Below are 17,864 nucleotides of genomic sequence, written 5' to 3' on the forward strand. Positions count from 1 at the left end.
CTGTTTAAGAGTGCAGGTTTCATCCATGCTGATCAATCTGAAGAAGCTGCTGCTATCTTGGAAGAGGATGTAGAGGACTTGAGCAACTTCATCATACCTGGTGGGATCTGTCACAATTGGGTCGCTGTAGATGTTCCTACAGTTATCCATAGATCAGAGTAATGATTCACTTTGTTCAAAACCCTTCTCCCATGCCAAAAGGAGAAGTGATGACATTGTTGGCAGCATATATACAATGATATTTTCATTCAATTAATGCATTATTAAACATTTGTTTTTCCTTTTGTTTTCATTTTTTTGCTTTTGCATGAAATCAGTGATCACAAAAAACCCTAAAAACAAGAATAAAAGCAATCCTTTTCATCTGCATAATGGTTTGCTTGTTTAAATTCTAAAGTTTTTCATTAACCAAAATCATTATGCAGGTTGATTCTAAAACCCATTGAACATAATGATCCAACGCCATCTCCCAATTTTGAATTCCCTGTATTCGAGGCAGAGGAAGATGATATTGAAGGGATTCCTGATGAGATTACCCGTCTCCTTGAGCACGAGAAGAAGATCATTCAGCCGCATCTCGAAGACTTGGAAACAGTCAACTTGGGGTCTGAGGATTGTGTTCGTCTGATTAAGATTGGGGCACTTCTTGAAGAGTCTGTCAAGAAGGGGTTGATCAGTTTGCTACGAGAATATTCCGATATCTTTGCTTGGTCGTATGAAGACATGCCGGGTTTAGATACAGATATTGTGCAACATTTCCTGCCTTTGAAGCCTGAGTGCGTGTCTGTGAAGCAGAAGCTCAGAAGAACTCATCCAGATATGGCAGTGAAGATCAAAGAGGAAGTTCAGAAGCAAATTGATGCGGGGTTTCTGGTGACTTCTACATATCCTCAGTGGGTGGCCAATATTGTGCCTGTGCCTAAGAAGGACGGAAAAGTCCGTATGTGTGTTGATTACAGAGATTTGAATAAAGCTAGTTCGAAAGATGATTTTCCTCTACCACACATTGATATGTTGGTAGACAATACAGCCAAATTCAAAGTCTTTTCCTTTATGGACGGATTTTCCGGATATAATCAAATCAAGATGGCACCCGAGGATATGGAGAAGACAACATTCATCACACCTTGGGGAACATTCTGTTATCGAGTGATGCCCTTCGATTTGAAGAACGCCGGAGCCACGTATCAACGAGCTATGACTACCTTGTTTCATGATATGATGCACAAGGAGATAGAAGTCTATGTTGATGATATGATTGCTAAGTCCCGAACGGAAGTTGAACATGTTGAGCATTTGTTGAAGCTTTTTCAGCGTTTGAGGAAGTTTAGACTTCGCCTGAATCCGAACAAATGTACATTTGGAGTCCGTTCCGGCAAGTTATTGGGTTTTATTGTCAGCGAGAGAGGTATTGAGGTTGATCCTGCCAAGGTCAAAGCAATACAAGAAATGCCTGCGCCCAAAACTGAGAAGCAAGTCCGAGGTTTTCTTGGCCGCTTGAACTACATTTCCAGGTTTATATCCCACATGACTGCCACATGTGCGCCGATATTCAAGCTCCTCCGAAAAGATCAGTCTCATGATTGGACCGAGGATTGTCAGAAAGCTTTCGACAGTATCAAGGAGTATCTGTCTGAACCTCCGATTTTGTCCCCGCCTGTGGAAGGAAGACCTCTGATTATGTATTTGACTGTTCTTGAGGACTCGATGGGTTGTGTACTCGGTCAGCAAGATGAATCTGGGAAGAAAGAATCTGCTATATACTACCTCAGTAATAAGTTTACTGATTGTGAGTCTCGGTACTCAATGCTTGAGAAGACGTGCTGTGCTTTGGCTTGGGCTGCTAAGCGTTTGCGCCAGTACATGATAAATCATACAACTTGGTTGATATCTAGAATTGATCCAATTAAGTATATCTTCGAGAAGCCTGCTTTAACCGGGAGGATTGCCCGTTGGCAGATGTTGTTGTCTGAATATGATATTGAGTATCGAGCTCAGAAAGCTATCAAAGGTAGTATCTTGGCTGACCATTTAGCGCACCAGCCGATTGAAGATCATCAGTCTGTTAAGTATGACTTCCCTGATGAGGAGATTCTGTACTTGAAAATGAAAGATTGTGATGAGCCTACACTTGATGAAGGTCCGAAACCTGGTTCCAGATGGACGATGGTGTTTGATGGCGCTGTAAATCAGTATGGAAATGGAATTGGGGCAGTAATCATTACTCCTCAAGGTACTCATATTCCGTTTACAGCAAGGCTAACTTTCAAATGCACGAATAATATGGCGGAGTACGAAGCCTGCATTATGGGACTGGAAGAATGTATTGATTTGAGAATCAAGCATCTTGATGTGTATGGTGATTCGGCCCTCGTTGTTAATCAGATCAAAGGTGAATGGGAGACAAATCAGCCTGGTCTCATTCCATACAGAGATTATGCAAGAAGGATTTCAACTTTCTTTACAGAAGTTGACTTTCATCATATTCCTCGAGAGGATAATCGGATGGCAGATGCTCTTGCTACGCTGGCTTCAATGATTGTCGTAAAGTATTGGAATGAAGTTCCCAATATCGCCGTGATGCGCTTGGATAGACCAACTCACATATTTGCAGTTGAAGAAGTGAAAGATGAAAAGCCTTGGTATTTTGATATCAAGAATTTCCTCCAGAACCAGGTCTACCCGCCTGGGGCATCTGTGAAAGATAGGAAAACTTTGAGAAGGTTGTCAGGCAGTTTCTACCTCAGTGGTGAAGTACTGTATAAGAGAAATTTTGACATGGTTTTGCTTAGATGCGTGGATAGACACGAAGCAAACCTGTTGATGACTGAGGTCCATGAGGGTTCATTTGGTACTCATTCCAATGGACATGCCATGGCTAGAAAGATGTTGAGAGCAGGCTATTATTGGCTGACAATGGAGTCTGACTGCTGCAAGTATGTGAAGAAATGCCACAAGTGTCAGATTTATGCAGATAAGATTCATATTCCTCCGACACTTCTGAATGTGATTTCATCACCATGGCCTTTCTCTATGTGGGGAATTGACATGATTGGCATGATTGAACCGAAAGCGTCCAATGGGCACAGGTTTATTCTCGTAGCAATTGATTACTTCACCAAATGGGTTAAGATCGCATCGTATGCGAATGTGACCAGGCAGGTGGTTGTGAAGTTTATCAAGAATCAACTGATTTGTCGTTATGGTGTGCCAGATAAGATCATTACTGATAATGGATCTAATCTGAATAATAAGATGATGGATGAGTTGTGCGCTGAATTCAAGATTGCACACCATAATTCCTCTCCTTACAGACCTAAGATGAATGGGGCTGTTGAAGCGGCTAATAAGAATATCAAGAAGATTATCCAGAAGATGACAGTCACGTACAAAGATTGGCATGAGATGCTGCCATTTGCTTTGCATGGTTATCGTACATCTGTACGCACTTCAACAGGGGCAACCCCTTTCTCTCTTGTTTACGGCATGGAGGCTGTTCTCCCAGTAGAGGTGGAGATCCCATCAATGCGAGTCTTGATGGAAGCCAAGTTGACTGATGCTGAATGGATTCAAAGTCGTTATGACCAGTTGAATTTGATTGAAGAGAAACGATTGACTGCCATGTGTCATGGTCAGTTATATCAGCAGAGAATGAAGAAAGCATTCGATAAGAAGGTCAAGCCTCGTGTGTTCCGAGAAGGTGACCTCGTGCTCAAGAAAGTCTTGTCTTTCGCGCCCGATTCCAGGGGCAAGTGGACTCCAAACTACGAGGGTCCATATGTTGTTAAGAGAGCCTTTTCAGGCGGTGCTTTGATGCTTACAACAACGGATGGGGAGGATTTCACTCGTCCTGTGAATTCAGATGCAGTCAAGAAATACTTTGCCTAAAAAAAGAGTGTATGCAAAAGAAAAACAGAATAGCTCGCTAAGTTGAAAACCCGAAAGGGCGGCTTAGGCAAAAATGAGCGTCTCGGTGGAGAACCCGCAAGGGCGATCCAGGCAAAAGTTAGAGACATAAAAAAAAAATTTGCATCCCGCTAGATTGAGTACCTCACCCTGGGGCAATCTAGGCAAAAATTAGGGATTTGGCAAGTAACCGCATCCTGATAAGACTTTCTGTTCCACAGCCGTCTGATCGTCAGAGATTCTCGATTCATCGTCAACTGAAGCTTCGAATACATCGAGATTCAAATTGGTAGAGAAAGGATCATTATGTTCAATGTAGCCCTCTTCCAATATATACCATTGATTTCAAATTTGTACAGATCTATGGAGTCTTGCCATTTGCAGGCTACCATTCCATCAAATAAATTTGAGCTGTTATCCAATTATTTGCACTCTTATTTGTTTCAATTCAACAAATGTTTTGCATTGTTTTAATTGATAAAATGTCATTGTTTTAAACAAATAAATTTTTCCAAATTTTGTTGTTTTAAACAAAGTGAATATTCACAATGATGAAAGGATACTTAAGAACTTCTCAGTGCTCTCCCGAGGGTGGCATGATTTCCAACAGGTAGGACATTTGTTCATATTCCTGGCTTGGTTGTGTCCTCCTTCTCCAGATTGTTGTTGGGGTTGTTCCCCAAGCAAAGCTTTTGTTGGGGTTTGTTCCCCAAGCAAATGTTGTTGAAGACCTAGTTTTCTTCTCCAGCAGTAGTCTCTCCCCAGCATGGATGTTTTCTTTGGAAGATTCAGTGATTGATTGGGTTGATACCCCAGTGCTTCATCCATTTTCCTCAGCTTAGTCCGCAGAGTTGATGTTGTGGCAGTTTCTGCCTATTGAAAGCTCTTTTGGATCCCCAGTAGGGTCGGTTGGTGATCTGTCATCCTGGGATTAGGCTGATTTCCTGATTGTTTTTGATCCTCAGTAGAGTGGCTTGTTGCAGAATCTACTTGTGTGGTCTATTTTTCCTTCAGTGGGTGTATCCCCGATGGAGTGTCTATGTGTGTTCTCCCCAAGTAGAGTGACTTGTTGCAGAATCTACTTGTGTGAGCTGTTCTCCCTCAGTGGGTTGTTCCCCAGCGGAGTTATTCGGAGTTGCTTTCATAACAGTTCTCACTTGTGCAGTGAACTTTTGTTTCTCAGTTGATACTGAGAACCCCCTTGCAGATATCTCGGGATTTCTCCGTTTACCCAACAGATTTGTCTTTGTGGCTGTTTATGCTTGTTGTGGACTTTCTGTGCCCTAGATGGGATGTTTGTTGAGCCATCACTCAGAGATTTTTGTGATTTCCTGATATCTCTGATCTTTTGCCTCCCCGCAGATATTGGATTTTTAGCATGGATCTCCAGCAGATTGGCTTTCCAGTTGGTTTTTTCCCTGGAAGTATAGTACCGGGCGTTTGATTCCTGGACCTGTTTGTGTTAGATATGTCTGTTTTGTCAACATTCATCAAACATAAGTTACGCATATTCATGCATATTCATAAACATTCAGATATTCATGTTGCATTGTTTGCCATATATCTTTTGTTTGTTGTTCTCTGCTATTGGTAATATAGATCTCTTCATTAGATCTTCCCAAGCAGATGTCGGGTGTCTAATCTCTCAACATAGAGTCAGCCCCATAAGCAGAAAGTGTCTGTCTTTCCTTCTGTAGTTCCCCACTGAGATATATCCTCGTGGATGACGGTTTCTTCTGTTTCCTCCCAACACATGTATTGGGATGGATGTTCCTATTTGAGTTATATCCTCATTAGGACGGGTCTTGATCCAGTTTGCCTTTCGGTTTGACCTCGAATTGGCTACTTGTCAACTGTTTCTTGTACTTCCCTGTGGAATAAATGAATGAATTGCCCAGCAACCGGCAATAATTCTTTTTATCCCCAGCGGAGTTGTTGGCCTCTACCCTTATACCGGTAGTTGTAAGTCCTATGTTCTTGCCTTCTTGGCGGAATTTGTGGTTATATACCTTTTATTCCTCGGCAAGAGTGGGTGGTTCGTTATAAACCCTATTTTGTTTCCCGTGCGGATTTGTGATTCTTTTGTTCCCCACGCGGAGTTGTTGGTTTTCTACCCAGTATTATTCGGTGGATGTAAACCCTACTTGTTTATCCCTCATCAGAGTTGATGGCTACTACCCCGTATTCGGTAGTTGTAAGTCCTATCTCTTTTCCCCTAGCAGAAGTAACCTTTGCGGTTCGTTCTGGTCGACGGTGGATTTTGTGCTGTTGTGGTTTTATCCCCAACGGAGTCTGTGCTTTCGTGTGGATGATTGCCGTATGCCAGCAATCCTATCCCCAGCCGAGTCTTTGGTTTTCTACCCGGTAGTCAGTAGTGTTAAACCTCTTGTTTCCTCAGTCAGAGATTGTTGGTTTTCTACCCCGTATTCAGTAGTTGTAAACCCTAATCCCTCCCCTTTACAGAGTTAACTTTGTTGTTCATCTTAACCGATGATGGTTACTCTTTGTGGTTATCTTCATCTGATGTTCGATGTTGATATTCCTTCCTTGCTTGTGGATAATTGTCGGTTGCTAGCAATTATATCCCCAATAGTCTTCTGGATCATTGCCGTATGCTTGCAATGTTATCCCGTTTGAAGTCTCCAGTAAGTCCTTGTGGATAATTGTGTTTATACAATTCATCCCCAGCGGGTCTTCTTTCATTTACCCTTTTGTTGGTAATGTTGTTGCTCCCTTTGATCGGTCATCATTATATACCTAGTTTTGGTATCCCGATGCCTTTCTGTTCGGTTGATTTATCCTTTATTAACCCAGTAACCGGTTGTGGATAATCTTCCATGCGAGTATGTTATCCACGTTCTGACGGTAATGGATAATATATCTCATGCACTCTTCAGTCGAAACTTGTTGTGTTTCCCCGATCGAGTAAGATTCGCTATTCCTTTTGCGGAATCGAATGTTCTTTGTTCTTGGATAATTGCCGGATGCTTGCAATTTATCCCTTTGAGTTGTCTTTCGTTTACCCGTATGCTTGGTATCGATTGTCTCTCTCTTTGGTTAGTTACCTATTATATACCCAGTAACCGGTATCTTTGGTGTCTCTTCCTTTCGAGGATATTATTCACGTTCTGACGGTAATGAATAATATATCTCATGCGCTCTTTGGTTGGAGTCCTTTGTTGATTTTCCCCAGTAGAGTAAGATTCGTATTCTTTGTAGAATCGAATATCCATCCTTTCGGATGATGAGTGTTTTGGCAGTATAAAACCAATCCACGTTTTCGGTAGGTCACCTATTATATACCCAGTAACCGGTATCCCTGGTGTTTCCTTCCATGCGAGTGTATTATCTACGTTCTGACGGTAATAGATAATATATCTTATGCGAGTATTTTATCCACGTTCTGACGGTAATGGATATTATATCTCATGTGCTCTTTGGGTTTGTGTCCCCAATTGAGTAAGATTCGTCTTCCCGTTGTGGATTCGAATGTCCATCCTGTAAGTCGATTTGCTTTTTCAAGCCCTCCTTTTGGATGATGAGTGTTTTGGCAGTAAAAACCAATTCACGTTTTGGTCGGTCACCTATTTTATACCCAGTAACCGGTATCCTTGGTGCTCCTTCCTTTCTGCTCCCTATTATGACCCTGGTCCCCTGTGGAGTCAGATTTCCCTGAGTTGCTGTACCTTTTGCAGGTTTTTCTCAGATGTTTGGATTGATTGATGTCTCTCACCCTTATACCGGTTTTAGATATTCATTCTTTCTGAGTTTTGTTACCCTTATACCGGTAACACCTCATCTTGTTGCTTTTCCCCAGGAGAGTCTCTTTGTTAGACATTTCCCGTTGGAATTCTTGTTGTGATTTTACCCTTTGCTGTATTGGCGTTTTCCCCAATATAGGCATTTTTCCCCGGCAGGGAGGTTCTTTGTGAATCTTTTCCTGGTCCGAGTCCGGATTTTTATCCGAAGTATCCTTTGTGGATAGCTTGAGTCAGATTGAGTCTTTCCATTGGAGGTGTTTCCCTTTGGGATTTTCTTCTTTTCCCCAGTTTGAGTCCTTCACTTCCCAGTGAGGTCTCTAGTCCAGTCGTGTCTCATTCACACAGTGTCAGTTTGTCCCCTAATTCAGAGTCGTGTCCTGCCCACGCATGCTTTTTCTTTCTATCCCCAATAAGAGTCCCCGTGAGAGTCTTGTTAGAGTCTCTGTTCCTAGTGAGTGTATTACTCTGATGGATTGTCTTTCCTTCTTTTGTGGACCAGTATCCCCACAGGGGTCGTTTTCTTTTACATGCATACATTTGCATCATGAGGTCTCTTAGGGACCAAAATTTATCTCATTACTGTTATTTAAGCCCATTCTACCGCGTCGAGATGAAGATTTCTAAACTTCACTTCTCCGGCTAGAATGACCTTAAATAGGGGCATCTGTAAGACCCCAATTTTGTCCCTAAGATCCCTCATGGCATCATATCATATCATATCATTGCCTCAAGGATCTTTGTGCACCTTGCTTCCTTCCCTGTGGGTGGGTTGTCTTTTGAGAGTGGTTCTTGATCACCAAGCATGTTTGGCATATGTATATCATTGCTTTTCATTTGTTTACTAACCAAAAGTACAAAAATATGTCATCTAACCTTGTCACTTGCAGATGAAGCAATCTTAGGTCAAGACAGTCAAAGGCATTCATTGAGCAATAGATGGTGGTCATTCTTGAGAATTTGGGCACCATTTATCATTCACAAGACTTCATATGAACCATGGTATCATTTTGAATCAAGATCCCAAGTGGTAGAGGCTTGAATTTCATCTGAGCATGGTCAGGTCAACTAAAACCCTAGAAAAGTCAACACAAGTCAACTGTGCATTCAGTCATGGATTTGATGGTGGGAGATGGTTAGAGAGGCCTCATTCATGTCCATACAAGTTTCATTTGACATTCCAAACATCAACAATGAAGAATTTGAGGTCAGATGAAAAGTTTCCAAAAATAGTAAGTGACTTGTAATTTGAAATTGCCAAAAATGGAAAGGTCTTCTTCTCAAGTTTACATCATCAAGAAAGCTTCAAATGAAATTTTGTCCAACATGAAAGTTGAAGATCTTGTTCTCTCCTTTCCAGAAAGTCCAAGATCATGAATTTCTCATGTATGGTTAAGGAATTATGATCAAAACATGGCCAAGTGAATTTGAACTTCAAACATGCATAACTTTTGAACCATAAGGCCAAATGAAGTGGTTCTTTTTGCAACATTTCTCTCTTGACATGAACTATCCAATTCACATATCATAAGCCATGCATTTCCATCACAAAAATATTTGACTTTTCATTTGAATTTTGGAGGGAAAGTTTAAATTCAAAAATTATGCATTATCCACACATTCCATCATTTGCATTTGGCTCCAAATTGGTTTTTCAAGTGAATTAACACAGAAATCGTGCACTGTTCCATTGCTTTTCCACACATGAGGTGCATTGGCCAATTTGCATAAACACTTGGTTTTCATTAATTACACTTGCATTGCTTAATTGTGATTAACAAACTTGATTAGCAGATCATATAAAAGGCAAAGCATAACAGAATTCATCATCAACACTTCATAATTCTCAGATCTAAAAATTTTCTTCACTTGGTTCTCTCACTTTTTCTTCAATTTTCTTCATACACCTTGCCTTGTTCTTGATTTGTTCATCATCCATAAGCATAATTGAGCATTTTGGAAGCAGGATTCGAAGGATTTCATGCAGATTTGAGGACTGTTGAAGCTCACACTCATCAATGGCAGTTGGAGATTCAAGCAAGATCGTGCAAGATTAAGCTATCATTCCTCATCCATTCATTCATTTAAGCATTGAGGAGCATCTGTTTGAGCTTAGCATGGCCTGAAAGCAACAATTTCACTTCTGCCTCTTCAACAAGGTCAAATTTCGAATGCTTTAATTCTTGAAATAGTTATGTGCATGTTGTAGATCCTTCATCACTGAGTACATTGAGCTTTAGATCATTAATTTCCATGCAGTATTGTGATAGTTATGGTGATTTGAAGTTTGGCATGTGAAACTTATTGTGTTCGATTTGCTTGATAAAACAAAGTGTCAACAACCGTACCAGTCTATATATGACGCATATGGCTCATGACCAACAAGGGTACTCCTATAAGCATATCATCTAGATTTACTCTCTTCTACTGCCACCCGTATGAACTGAAGCATTTATAAATTTATACGCTCATTATCGAATCAGGAGTTCAACAAACTCCTATACTTATAGGCCATTGACCATAAATATAATAGTCAACTATCCGGAGTAGCGTATGGATCACATATCATCCTAAACTATCTCATGAGAACTATATCTCGTGATATCCGTGTATAGAGCCAAAACTATACATCGTGACTAGGATAGTCACATGATCCACATACACAACTGAGATGGACATCTTATCCCATACACCTATATATAAACCTACAAACCCTAATTGCAACGGTCCCCTCATTCGAGTCTAGTTTATGAGATCTTCGACATTCTACTAAATTTTGTGAGATTCCGGAACCATTTTGGGTTAGATACCCAGTGTATGCAGTTAGACATCTCAATCCCCTAGATGTTTTATAGTCAGTTAATTGAAAGGTCTTCACAAGCCTTTCTGGTTATCAGTAATCAACACGAATATAAGCATATAAAATAACTTTGGATGTTCATGATTTTCCTACCTCAAACATAATTAATCTAGGTTTTCCCTGCAACACTACTAGTATCATGTAACCATAATCATATTTATTATGTTACTATCTTGTGGTACTAACCAATAGGGTAGTCCATCACGTAATACGATATTCACCATCTCTCATCCAACTCTTAGTTTAATCCTATCTCGAACGATTGATTTACACTTAAACGCATAGAAAATACAACATTTATAACAAAGAAAATATGCCTCTGTTAAAATTAGATTATATTTTTTTCATCAACAATTATTTATTGGGTATGAAAGTTTTGATTAGATAAGTTTTGGATCCTTCTCAATATTTAGTATTAAACTATTATGACAATTGTAAACACTAGCAATCCTTATCAATGTTTTTTTAATCTATGACGAGTTCATATATTTCATATCATCCAAGAAATATGGCACTAATTTGTAACATAGATTGTTGGTGAGAATTTATTTTCATTTTAAATTGAATTTATCGATAATTGAGGTTTACAGATTTCCAACGTTACAAAAACTCCTTACAGCTTCTAATTTTCAAACACAAATTAAGGTGCAGCTTTTAATTTTCAGTGATATGAATGATACACCGTAGCTTCTTAAATAAAACAACAACAATTATCTTGACCACCCGAAACCAACATTGTCCACCTTTTTGAAATCCCTTTCTAAGGCATTATGTGCCACAATTTGAATTACAAGTATTTACGCAACATGCTGCTGGTGGTCAATTTCTTCCATAAGGGCAATCTATCGTAGCTGGAGTGTCCAAACTAGTAACAGATCCTGAAATAAAAAAATTGTATAAGTTATTATGCACACAAAGTTGTTTCTTTATATTTTTCAAAGTTTGCACCCGATATTATCATTACTTCATCAAAAGTTGGTGAATCACGTAGATCTAACAACTAAAGCTAATGTTTCTCTCTCTATGAAAAAAAATTCTAAGGATACAAATAATAAAAATTCTTAAATTAAAACGTAAATTGTTTCATCAAAATAAAAATGTATTAAAAGAGATATAGAAAAATTCCTCCCTTTACCTGAATTCAAAATCAAAATAATACATAAAACACCAAAAAGATAAGAAGATTGACAGCTTTGAGAAGTCATTTTGTTGGATTTCACTTTATATTTTCTTGTGTGTTACAAGACTAAAATGATATGCATTATATAGACAAAAAAAATTAGATGGAAATAAAAATTATTATTATTTTATTTTATTAAATTTCATTCAAAGTTAATAATCATATTTTGAAGATTTATTGTATTATAAGACTTTTTAAAGATGCACATGTCAAAAACAATTGAATAGAAATATTAATAAAATTTAAAAATTAAGAGAAAATTATGTTAATTATTCAAATATAATTAGTAAGTAATAGTAATGGTAGACATATATTAATTAGTTAAAATAAGAATTGTCATTGTTTTTAAAACTTCGTGGTTTTACTATGACAATAGTTTATTTAAGATCCAAAATAGGGTCACCATATGTTCCTGTACCTACAAATATTCATTGAGTGTTTATTGAATATTGATCACTAGTTCAATAATAAAATAAAAATATTAATTACAATAGTTATTTTATAAAATAAATTTTAAAAAAGAAAATAGTAGGTCAATTAGTCATAATTAATGTAATATCTACTAGTTACATGTCTAGAATAATAACCAGTGGTATAAATACTTGGTATGGAAAAACATCAATTGAAATATATAGAAGTGGGCCAGAATAAAATTTTCACAAAAATAGAATTAGGATAAATAATATATCAATGACCGAACAAAATCTTTAACATAAAAGATAGACACTCCATCATATCCCCGATGCCAAGTCCATAGTTTCGAGTCCGAATCAATTACCTGCTAAATCCAAAATAATACAATAACATGGGATGAGATACTAATTTTAGTAGGTTTCTGATATAAACAATTGAATCTCTGACTACCCTGCTACCCAGGTCAAGGTCTACTTGAAAACTCTATAGGATATCTCAACCCAATCCCACACGAATGAGTTTTAACTATACACCTCACGATCATCTCATTGGCGTTGTACATCTATTTAAACACTCAAGATTCACATACTGAAATAATATACTTATCCTACCACGGTTCTCCAACTGATATGTAGATAATCTGTTATCCAAGCCGATAGGTATGCTTTGGTGTTACGTAAATCCCGACTCAGGCGTTTATGTATTGTGACCAACTAAAACACTAACAAATCAAACAAAGTGTCAACAACCGTACCAGTCTATATATGACGCATATGGCTCATGACCAACAAGGGTCCTCCTATAAGCATATCATCTAGATTTACTCTCTTCTACTGCCACCCGTATAAACTGAAGCATTTATAAATTTATACGCTCAGTATCGAATCAGGAGTTCAACAAACTTCTCTACTTATAGGCCATTGACCACAAATATAATAGTCAACTATCCGGAGTAGCGTATGGATCACATATCATCATAAACTATCTCATGAGAACTATATCTCGTGATATCCATGTATAGAGCCAAAACTATACATCGTGACTAGGATAGTCACATGATCCACATACACTATTGAGATGGACATGTTATCCCATACACCTATAAATAACCCTGCAGACCCTAACTGCGACGGCCCCCACATTTGAGTTTAGTTTATGAGATCTTCGACATTCTACTAAATTTTGTGAGATTCCATAACCACTTTGGGATATAAACCTAGTGTATGCAGTTAGACATCTCAATCCCCTAGATGTTTTATAGTTAGTTAATTGAAAGGTCTTCACAAGCCTTTCTGGTCATCAGTAATCAACACGAATATAAGCGTATAAAATAACTTTGGATGTTCATGATTTTCCTACCTCAAACATAATTTATCTATCTGTTCCCTGCAACACTACTAGTATCATGTAACCTTAATCATATTGATTATGTTACTATCTTGTGCTACTAACCAATAGGATAGTCCATCACGTAATACGATATTCACCATCTCTCATCCAACTCTTAGTTTAATCCTATCTCGAACGACTGATTTACACCTAAACGCATAGAAAATACAACATTTATAACACACAAAATATGCCTCTGTCAAAATTAGATTATATTTTTTTCATCGACAATTATTTATTGGGTATGAAAGTTTTGATTAGATAAGTTTTGGATCCTTCTCAATGTTTAATATTAAACTATTATGACAATTGTAAACACTAGCAATCCTTATCAATGTTTTTTTAATCTATGACGAGTTCATATATTTCATATCATCCAAGAAATATGGCACTAATTTGTAACATATATTGTTGGTGAGAATTTATTTTCATTTTAAAGTGAATTTATCGATAATTGAGGTTTACAGATTTCCAACATTACAAAAACTCCTTCTAGCTTCTAATTTTCAAACACAAATTAAGGTGCAACTTTTATTTTTCAGTGATATGAATGATACACCATAGCTTCTTAAATAAAACAACAACAATTATCTTGACCACCCGGAAACCAACATTGTCCACCTTTTTGAAATCCCTTTCTAAGACATTCTGTCCCACAATTCGAATTACAAGTATCTACGCAACATGCTGCTGGTGGTCCATTTCTTCCATAAGGGCAATCTAGTGTAGTTGGAGTGTCCAAACTAGTAACAGATCCTGAAACAAAAAAAATGTATAAGTTATGATGCACACAAAGTTGTTTCTTTATATTTTTCAAATTTTGCAGCCGATATTATTATTACTTCATAAAAAGTTGGTGAATCATGTAGATCTAACAACTAAAGCTAATGTTTTTCTCTCTATGAAAAAAAATTCTAAGGATACAAATAATAAAAATTCTTAAATTTAAACGTAAATTGTTTCATCAAACTAAAAATGTATTAAAAGAGACATAGAAAAAACTCATCCCTTTACCTGAATTCAAAATCAAAATAATATATCAAACACCGAAAAGATAAGAAGAGTGACAACTTTGAGAAGTCATTTTGTTGGATTTCACTTTATATTTTCTTGTGTGTTACAAGACTAAAATGCTATGCATTATATATACTAAAATTTACTTTTAAATGGAAATAAAAATTATTATTATTTTATTTTATAAAATTTCATTCAAAGTTAATAATCCTATGTTTGAAGATTTATTATATTATAAGACTTTTTAATGATGTACATGTCAAAAACAATTGAATAGAAATATTAATAAAATTTAAAAATTAAGATAAAATTATGTTAATTATTCAAATATATTTAATAAGTAATATTAATGGTAGAAATATAATAATTATTTGAAATATGAATTGTCCTTGTTTTTAAAACTTCTTGGTTTTACTATGACAATATTTTATATAAGATTCAAAGTTAAAACTAGGGTCACCATATGTTTCTGTACCTACAAATATTCATTGAGTATTTATTGAATATTGATCACTAGTTCAATAATAAAATAAAAATATTAATTACAATAATCATTTTATAAAATAACATTTAAATAAGAAAATAGTAGGTCAATTAGTAATATTTAATGTACTATCTACTAGTTACATGTCTAGATTAATAACCAGTGGTATTAATAATTGGTACGGGAAACATCAATTCAAATATATAGAAGTGGGTCAGATTAAAATTTTCACAAAAATAAAATTAGGATAAATAATACATCAATGAGTGAACAAAATCTTTAACATTAAAGATAGACACTCCATCGTATCCTCGATTCCAAGTCCATAGTTGCGAGTCCGAACCAATTACCTACTAAATCAAAAATAACACAATAACATGGGATGAGATGCTAATGTTAGTAGGTTTCTGATATAAACAATTGAATCTATGACTATCCTTCTACCCAGGTCATGGTCTACTTGAAAAGTCCATTAGGATATCTCAACCCAATCCCACACGAATGAGTTTTGACTATAAACCTCACAATCATCTCATTGGCATTATACATCTAGTCAAACACACAAGATTTACATACTAAAATAATATACTTATCCTTTCGTGGTTCTCCAACTGATAATTGGATAATCAGTTATCCAAGCCGATAGATATGCTTTGGTGTTACTTAAAGCCCGACTCAAACATTTATGTATTGTGGCCAACTAAAACACTAACAAGTCAAACGAAGTGTCAAAAACTGTACTAGTCTATATATGACTCATATGGCTCATGACCAACTAGGGTCCTCCTATAAGCATAACATCTAGAATGAGTCTCTCTTAGTGCACAAATATGACCTTGAGCATTTATAAATTTCTACATTGAGTATACAACCAAGAGTTCAACAAACTCCTATACTTATAGGCCATGGACCACAAATATAGTAGTCAATTATCCGGAGTAGCGCATGGATCATATATCATCCAAATCTATCTCATGAGAACTATATCTTGTGATATCCGTGTATAGAGCCAGAACTATACATCGTGACTAAGGTAGTCACATGACCCACTTACGCTATTGGGATGGACATGTTACCCATACACCCATATATAACCCTGTAGACCCTAACTGCAACGGTCCCTGACATTCGAGTCTAGTTTATGAGATCTTTGATATCCTACTACAACTTTGTGACATTCCGACACCATTTTAAGTTATATACCTAGTGTATGTAGTTAGACATTTCAATCCCCTATATGTTTTATAGTCAGTTAATTGAAAGGTCTTCAAGAACCTTTCTGGTTGTCAATAATCAACACGAATATAAGCATATAAATTAACATGAATGTTCACGATTTTCCTACATCAAACATAATTAATATGGCTTTTCCCTACAACACTACTAGTATCATGTAATCTTAATCATATTGATTAAGTTACTATCTTGTGGTACTAACCAATAGGGTAGTCCATCACGTAATACGATATTCACCATCTCTCATCCAACTCTTAGTTTAATCCTATCTCGAACGACTGATTTACAGCTAAACACATAGAAAATACAACATTTTTAACAAACAAAATATTCCTCTGTTAGAATTAGATTATATTTTTTTCATCAACACTTATTTATTGGGTATGAAATTTTGATTAGATATGTTTTGGATCCTTCTCAATATTTAGTATTAAACTATTATGACATTTGTAACCACTAGCAATCCTTATCAATGTCTTTTTAATCTACGACGAGTTCATATATTTCATATCATCCAAGAAATATGGCAATAATTTGTAACATAGATTCTTGGTGAGAATTTATTTTTATTTTAAAGTGAATTTATGGATAATTGAGGTTTACAGATTTCCAATATTACAAAAACTCCTTACAACTTCTAATTTTCAAACACAAATTAAGGTGCATCTTTTATTTTCCAGTGATATGAGTGATACACCGTAGCTTCTTAAATAAAAAAACAACAATTATCTTGACCACCCGGAAACCAACATTGTCCACCTTTTTGAAATCCCTTCCTAAGGCATTATGTACCATAATTTTAATTACAAGTATTTACGCAACATGCTGCTGGTGGTCAATTTCTTCCCTAAGGGCAATCTATCGTAGCTGGAGTGTCCAAACTAGTAACAGATCCTGAAACAAAAAAAAATGTATAAGTTATTATGCACACAAGGTTTTTTCTTTATATTTTTCAAATTTGGCCCCCAATATTATTATTACTTTATAAAAAGTTGGTGAATCGTGTATATCTAACAACTAAAGCTAATGTTTTTCTCTCTATGAACAAAAATTCTAAGGATACAAATAATAAAAATTCTTAAATTTAAACGTAAATTGTTTCATCAAAATAAAAATGTATTAAAAGAGATATAGAAAAAATTCCTCCCTTTACCTGAATTCAAAATCAAAATAATACATAAAACACCAAAAAGATAAGAAGATTGACAGCTTTGAGAAGTCATTTTGTTGGATTTCACTTTATATTTTCTTGTGTGTTACAAGACTAAAATGATATGCATTATATAGGAAAAAAATTAAATGGAAATAAAAATTATTATTATTTTATTTTATTAAATTTCATTCAAAGTTGATAATCATATGTTTGAAGATTTATTATATTATAAGACTTTTTAAAGATGTACATGTCAAAAACAATTGAATAGAAATATTAATAGAATTTAAAAATTAAGAGAAAATTATGTTAATTATTCAAATATAATTAATAAGTAATATTAATGGTAGAAATATATTAATTAATTGAAATAAGAATTGTCCTTGTTTTTAAATCTTCGTGGTTTTACTATGACCATATTTTATGTAAGATCCAAAATGGATACTAGGGTCACCATATGTTTCTGTACC

At 36.0% G+C, this 17,864-nt stretch overlaps 1 protein-coding gene across 4 annotated transcripts in view; it reads right to left on the reverse strand.

Annotated features, from left to right (window-relative positions):
• The window catches only part of LOC127085955 (uncharacterized), a 68,294-nt gene extending 50,809 nt beyond the window's left edge, over positions 1-17,485 (reverse strand). Inside the window, exon 1 of one of the 4 annotated variants that reach the window (XR_007789354.1) lies at positions 17,395-17,485. Coding sequence is in view for 2 of the 4 variants with exons in the window: in XM_051026541.1 (XP_050882498.1) it covers positions 17,395-17,464 (70 nt within the window). In the remaining 2 variants the exon portion in view is untranslated. Of the gene's footprint in view, positions 1-11,659; positions 11,751-17,394 lie in introns of those variants that run through there. The other 3 variants (XR_007789353.1, XM_051026541.1, XM_051026540.1) reach the window with 3 other exon arrangements.
• Between the last annotated feature and the right edge of the window lie 379 nt (positions 17,486-17,864).

The sequence above is a fragment of the Lathyrus oleraceus genome, chromosome 5 (assembly GCF_024323335.1).
Source record: "Lathyrus oleraceus cultivar Zhongwan6 chromosome 5, CAAS_Psat_ZW6_1.0, whole genome shotgun sequence".
NCBI lineage: Eukaryota > Viridiplantae > Streptophyta > Magnoliopsida > Fabales > Fabaceae > Lathyrus > Lathyrus oleraceus.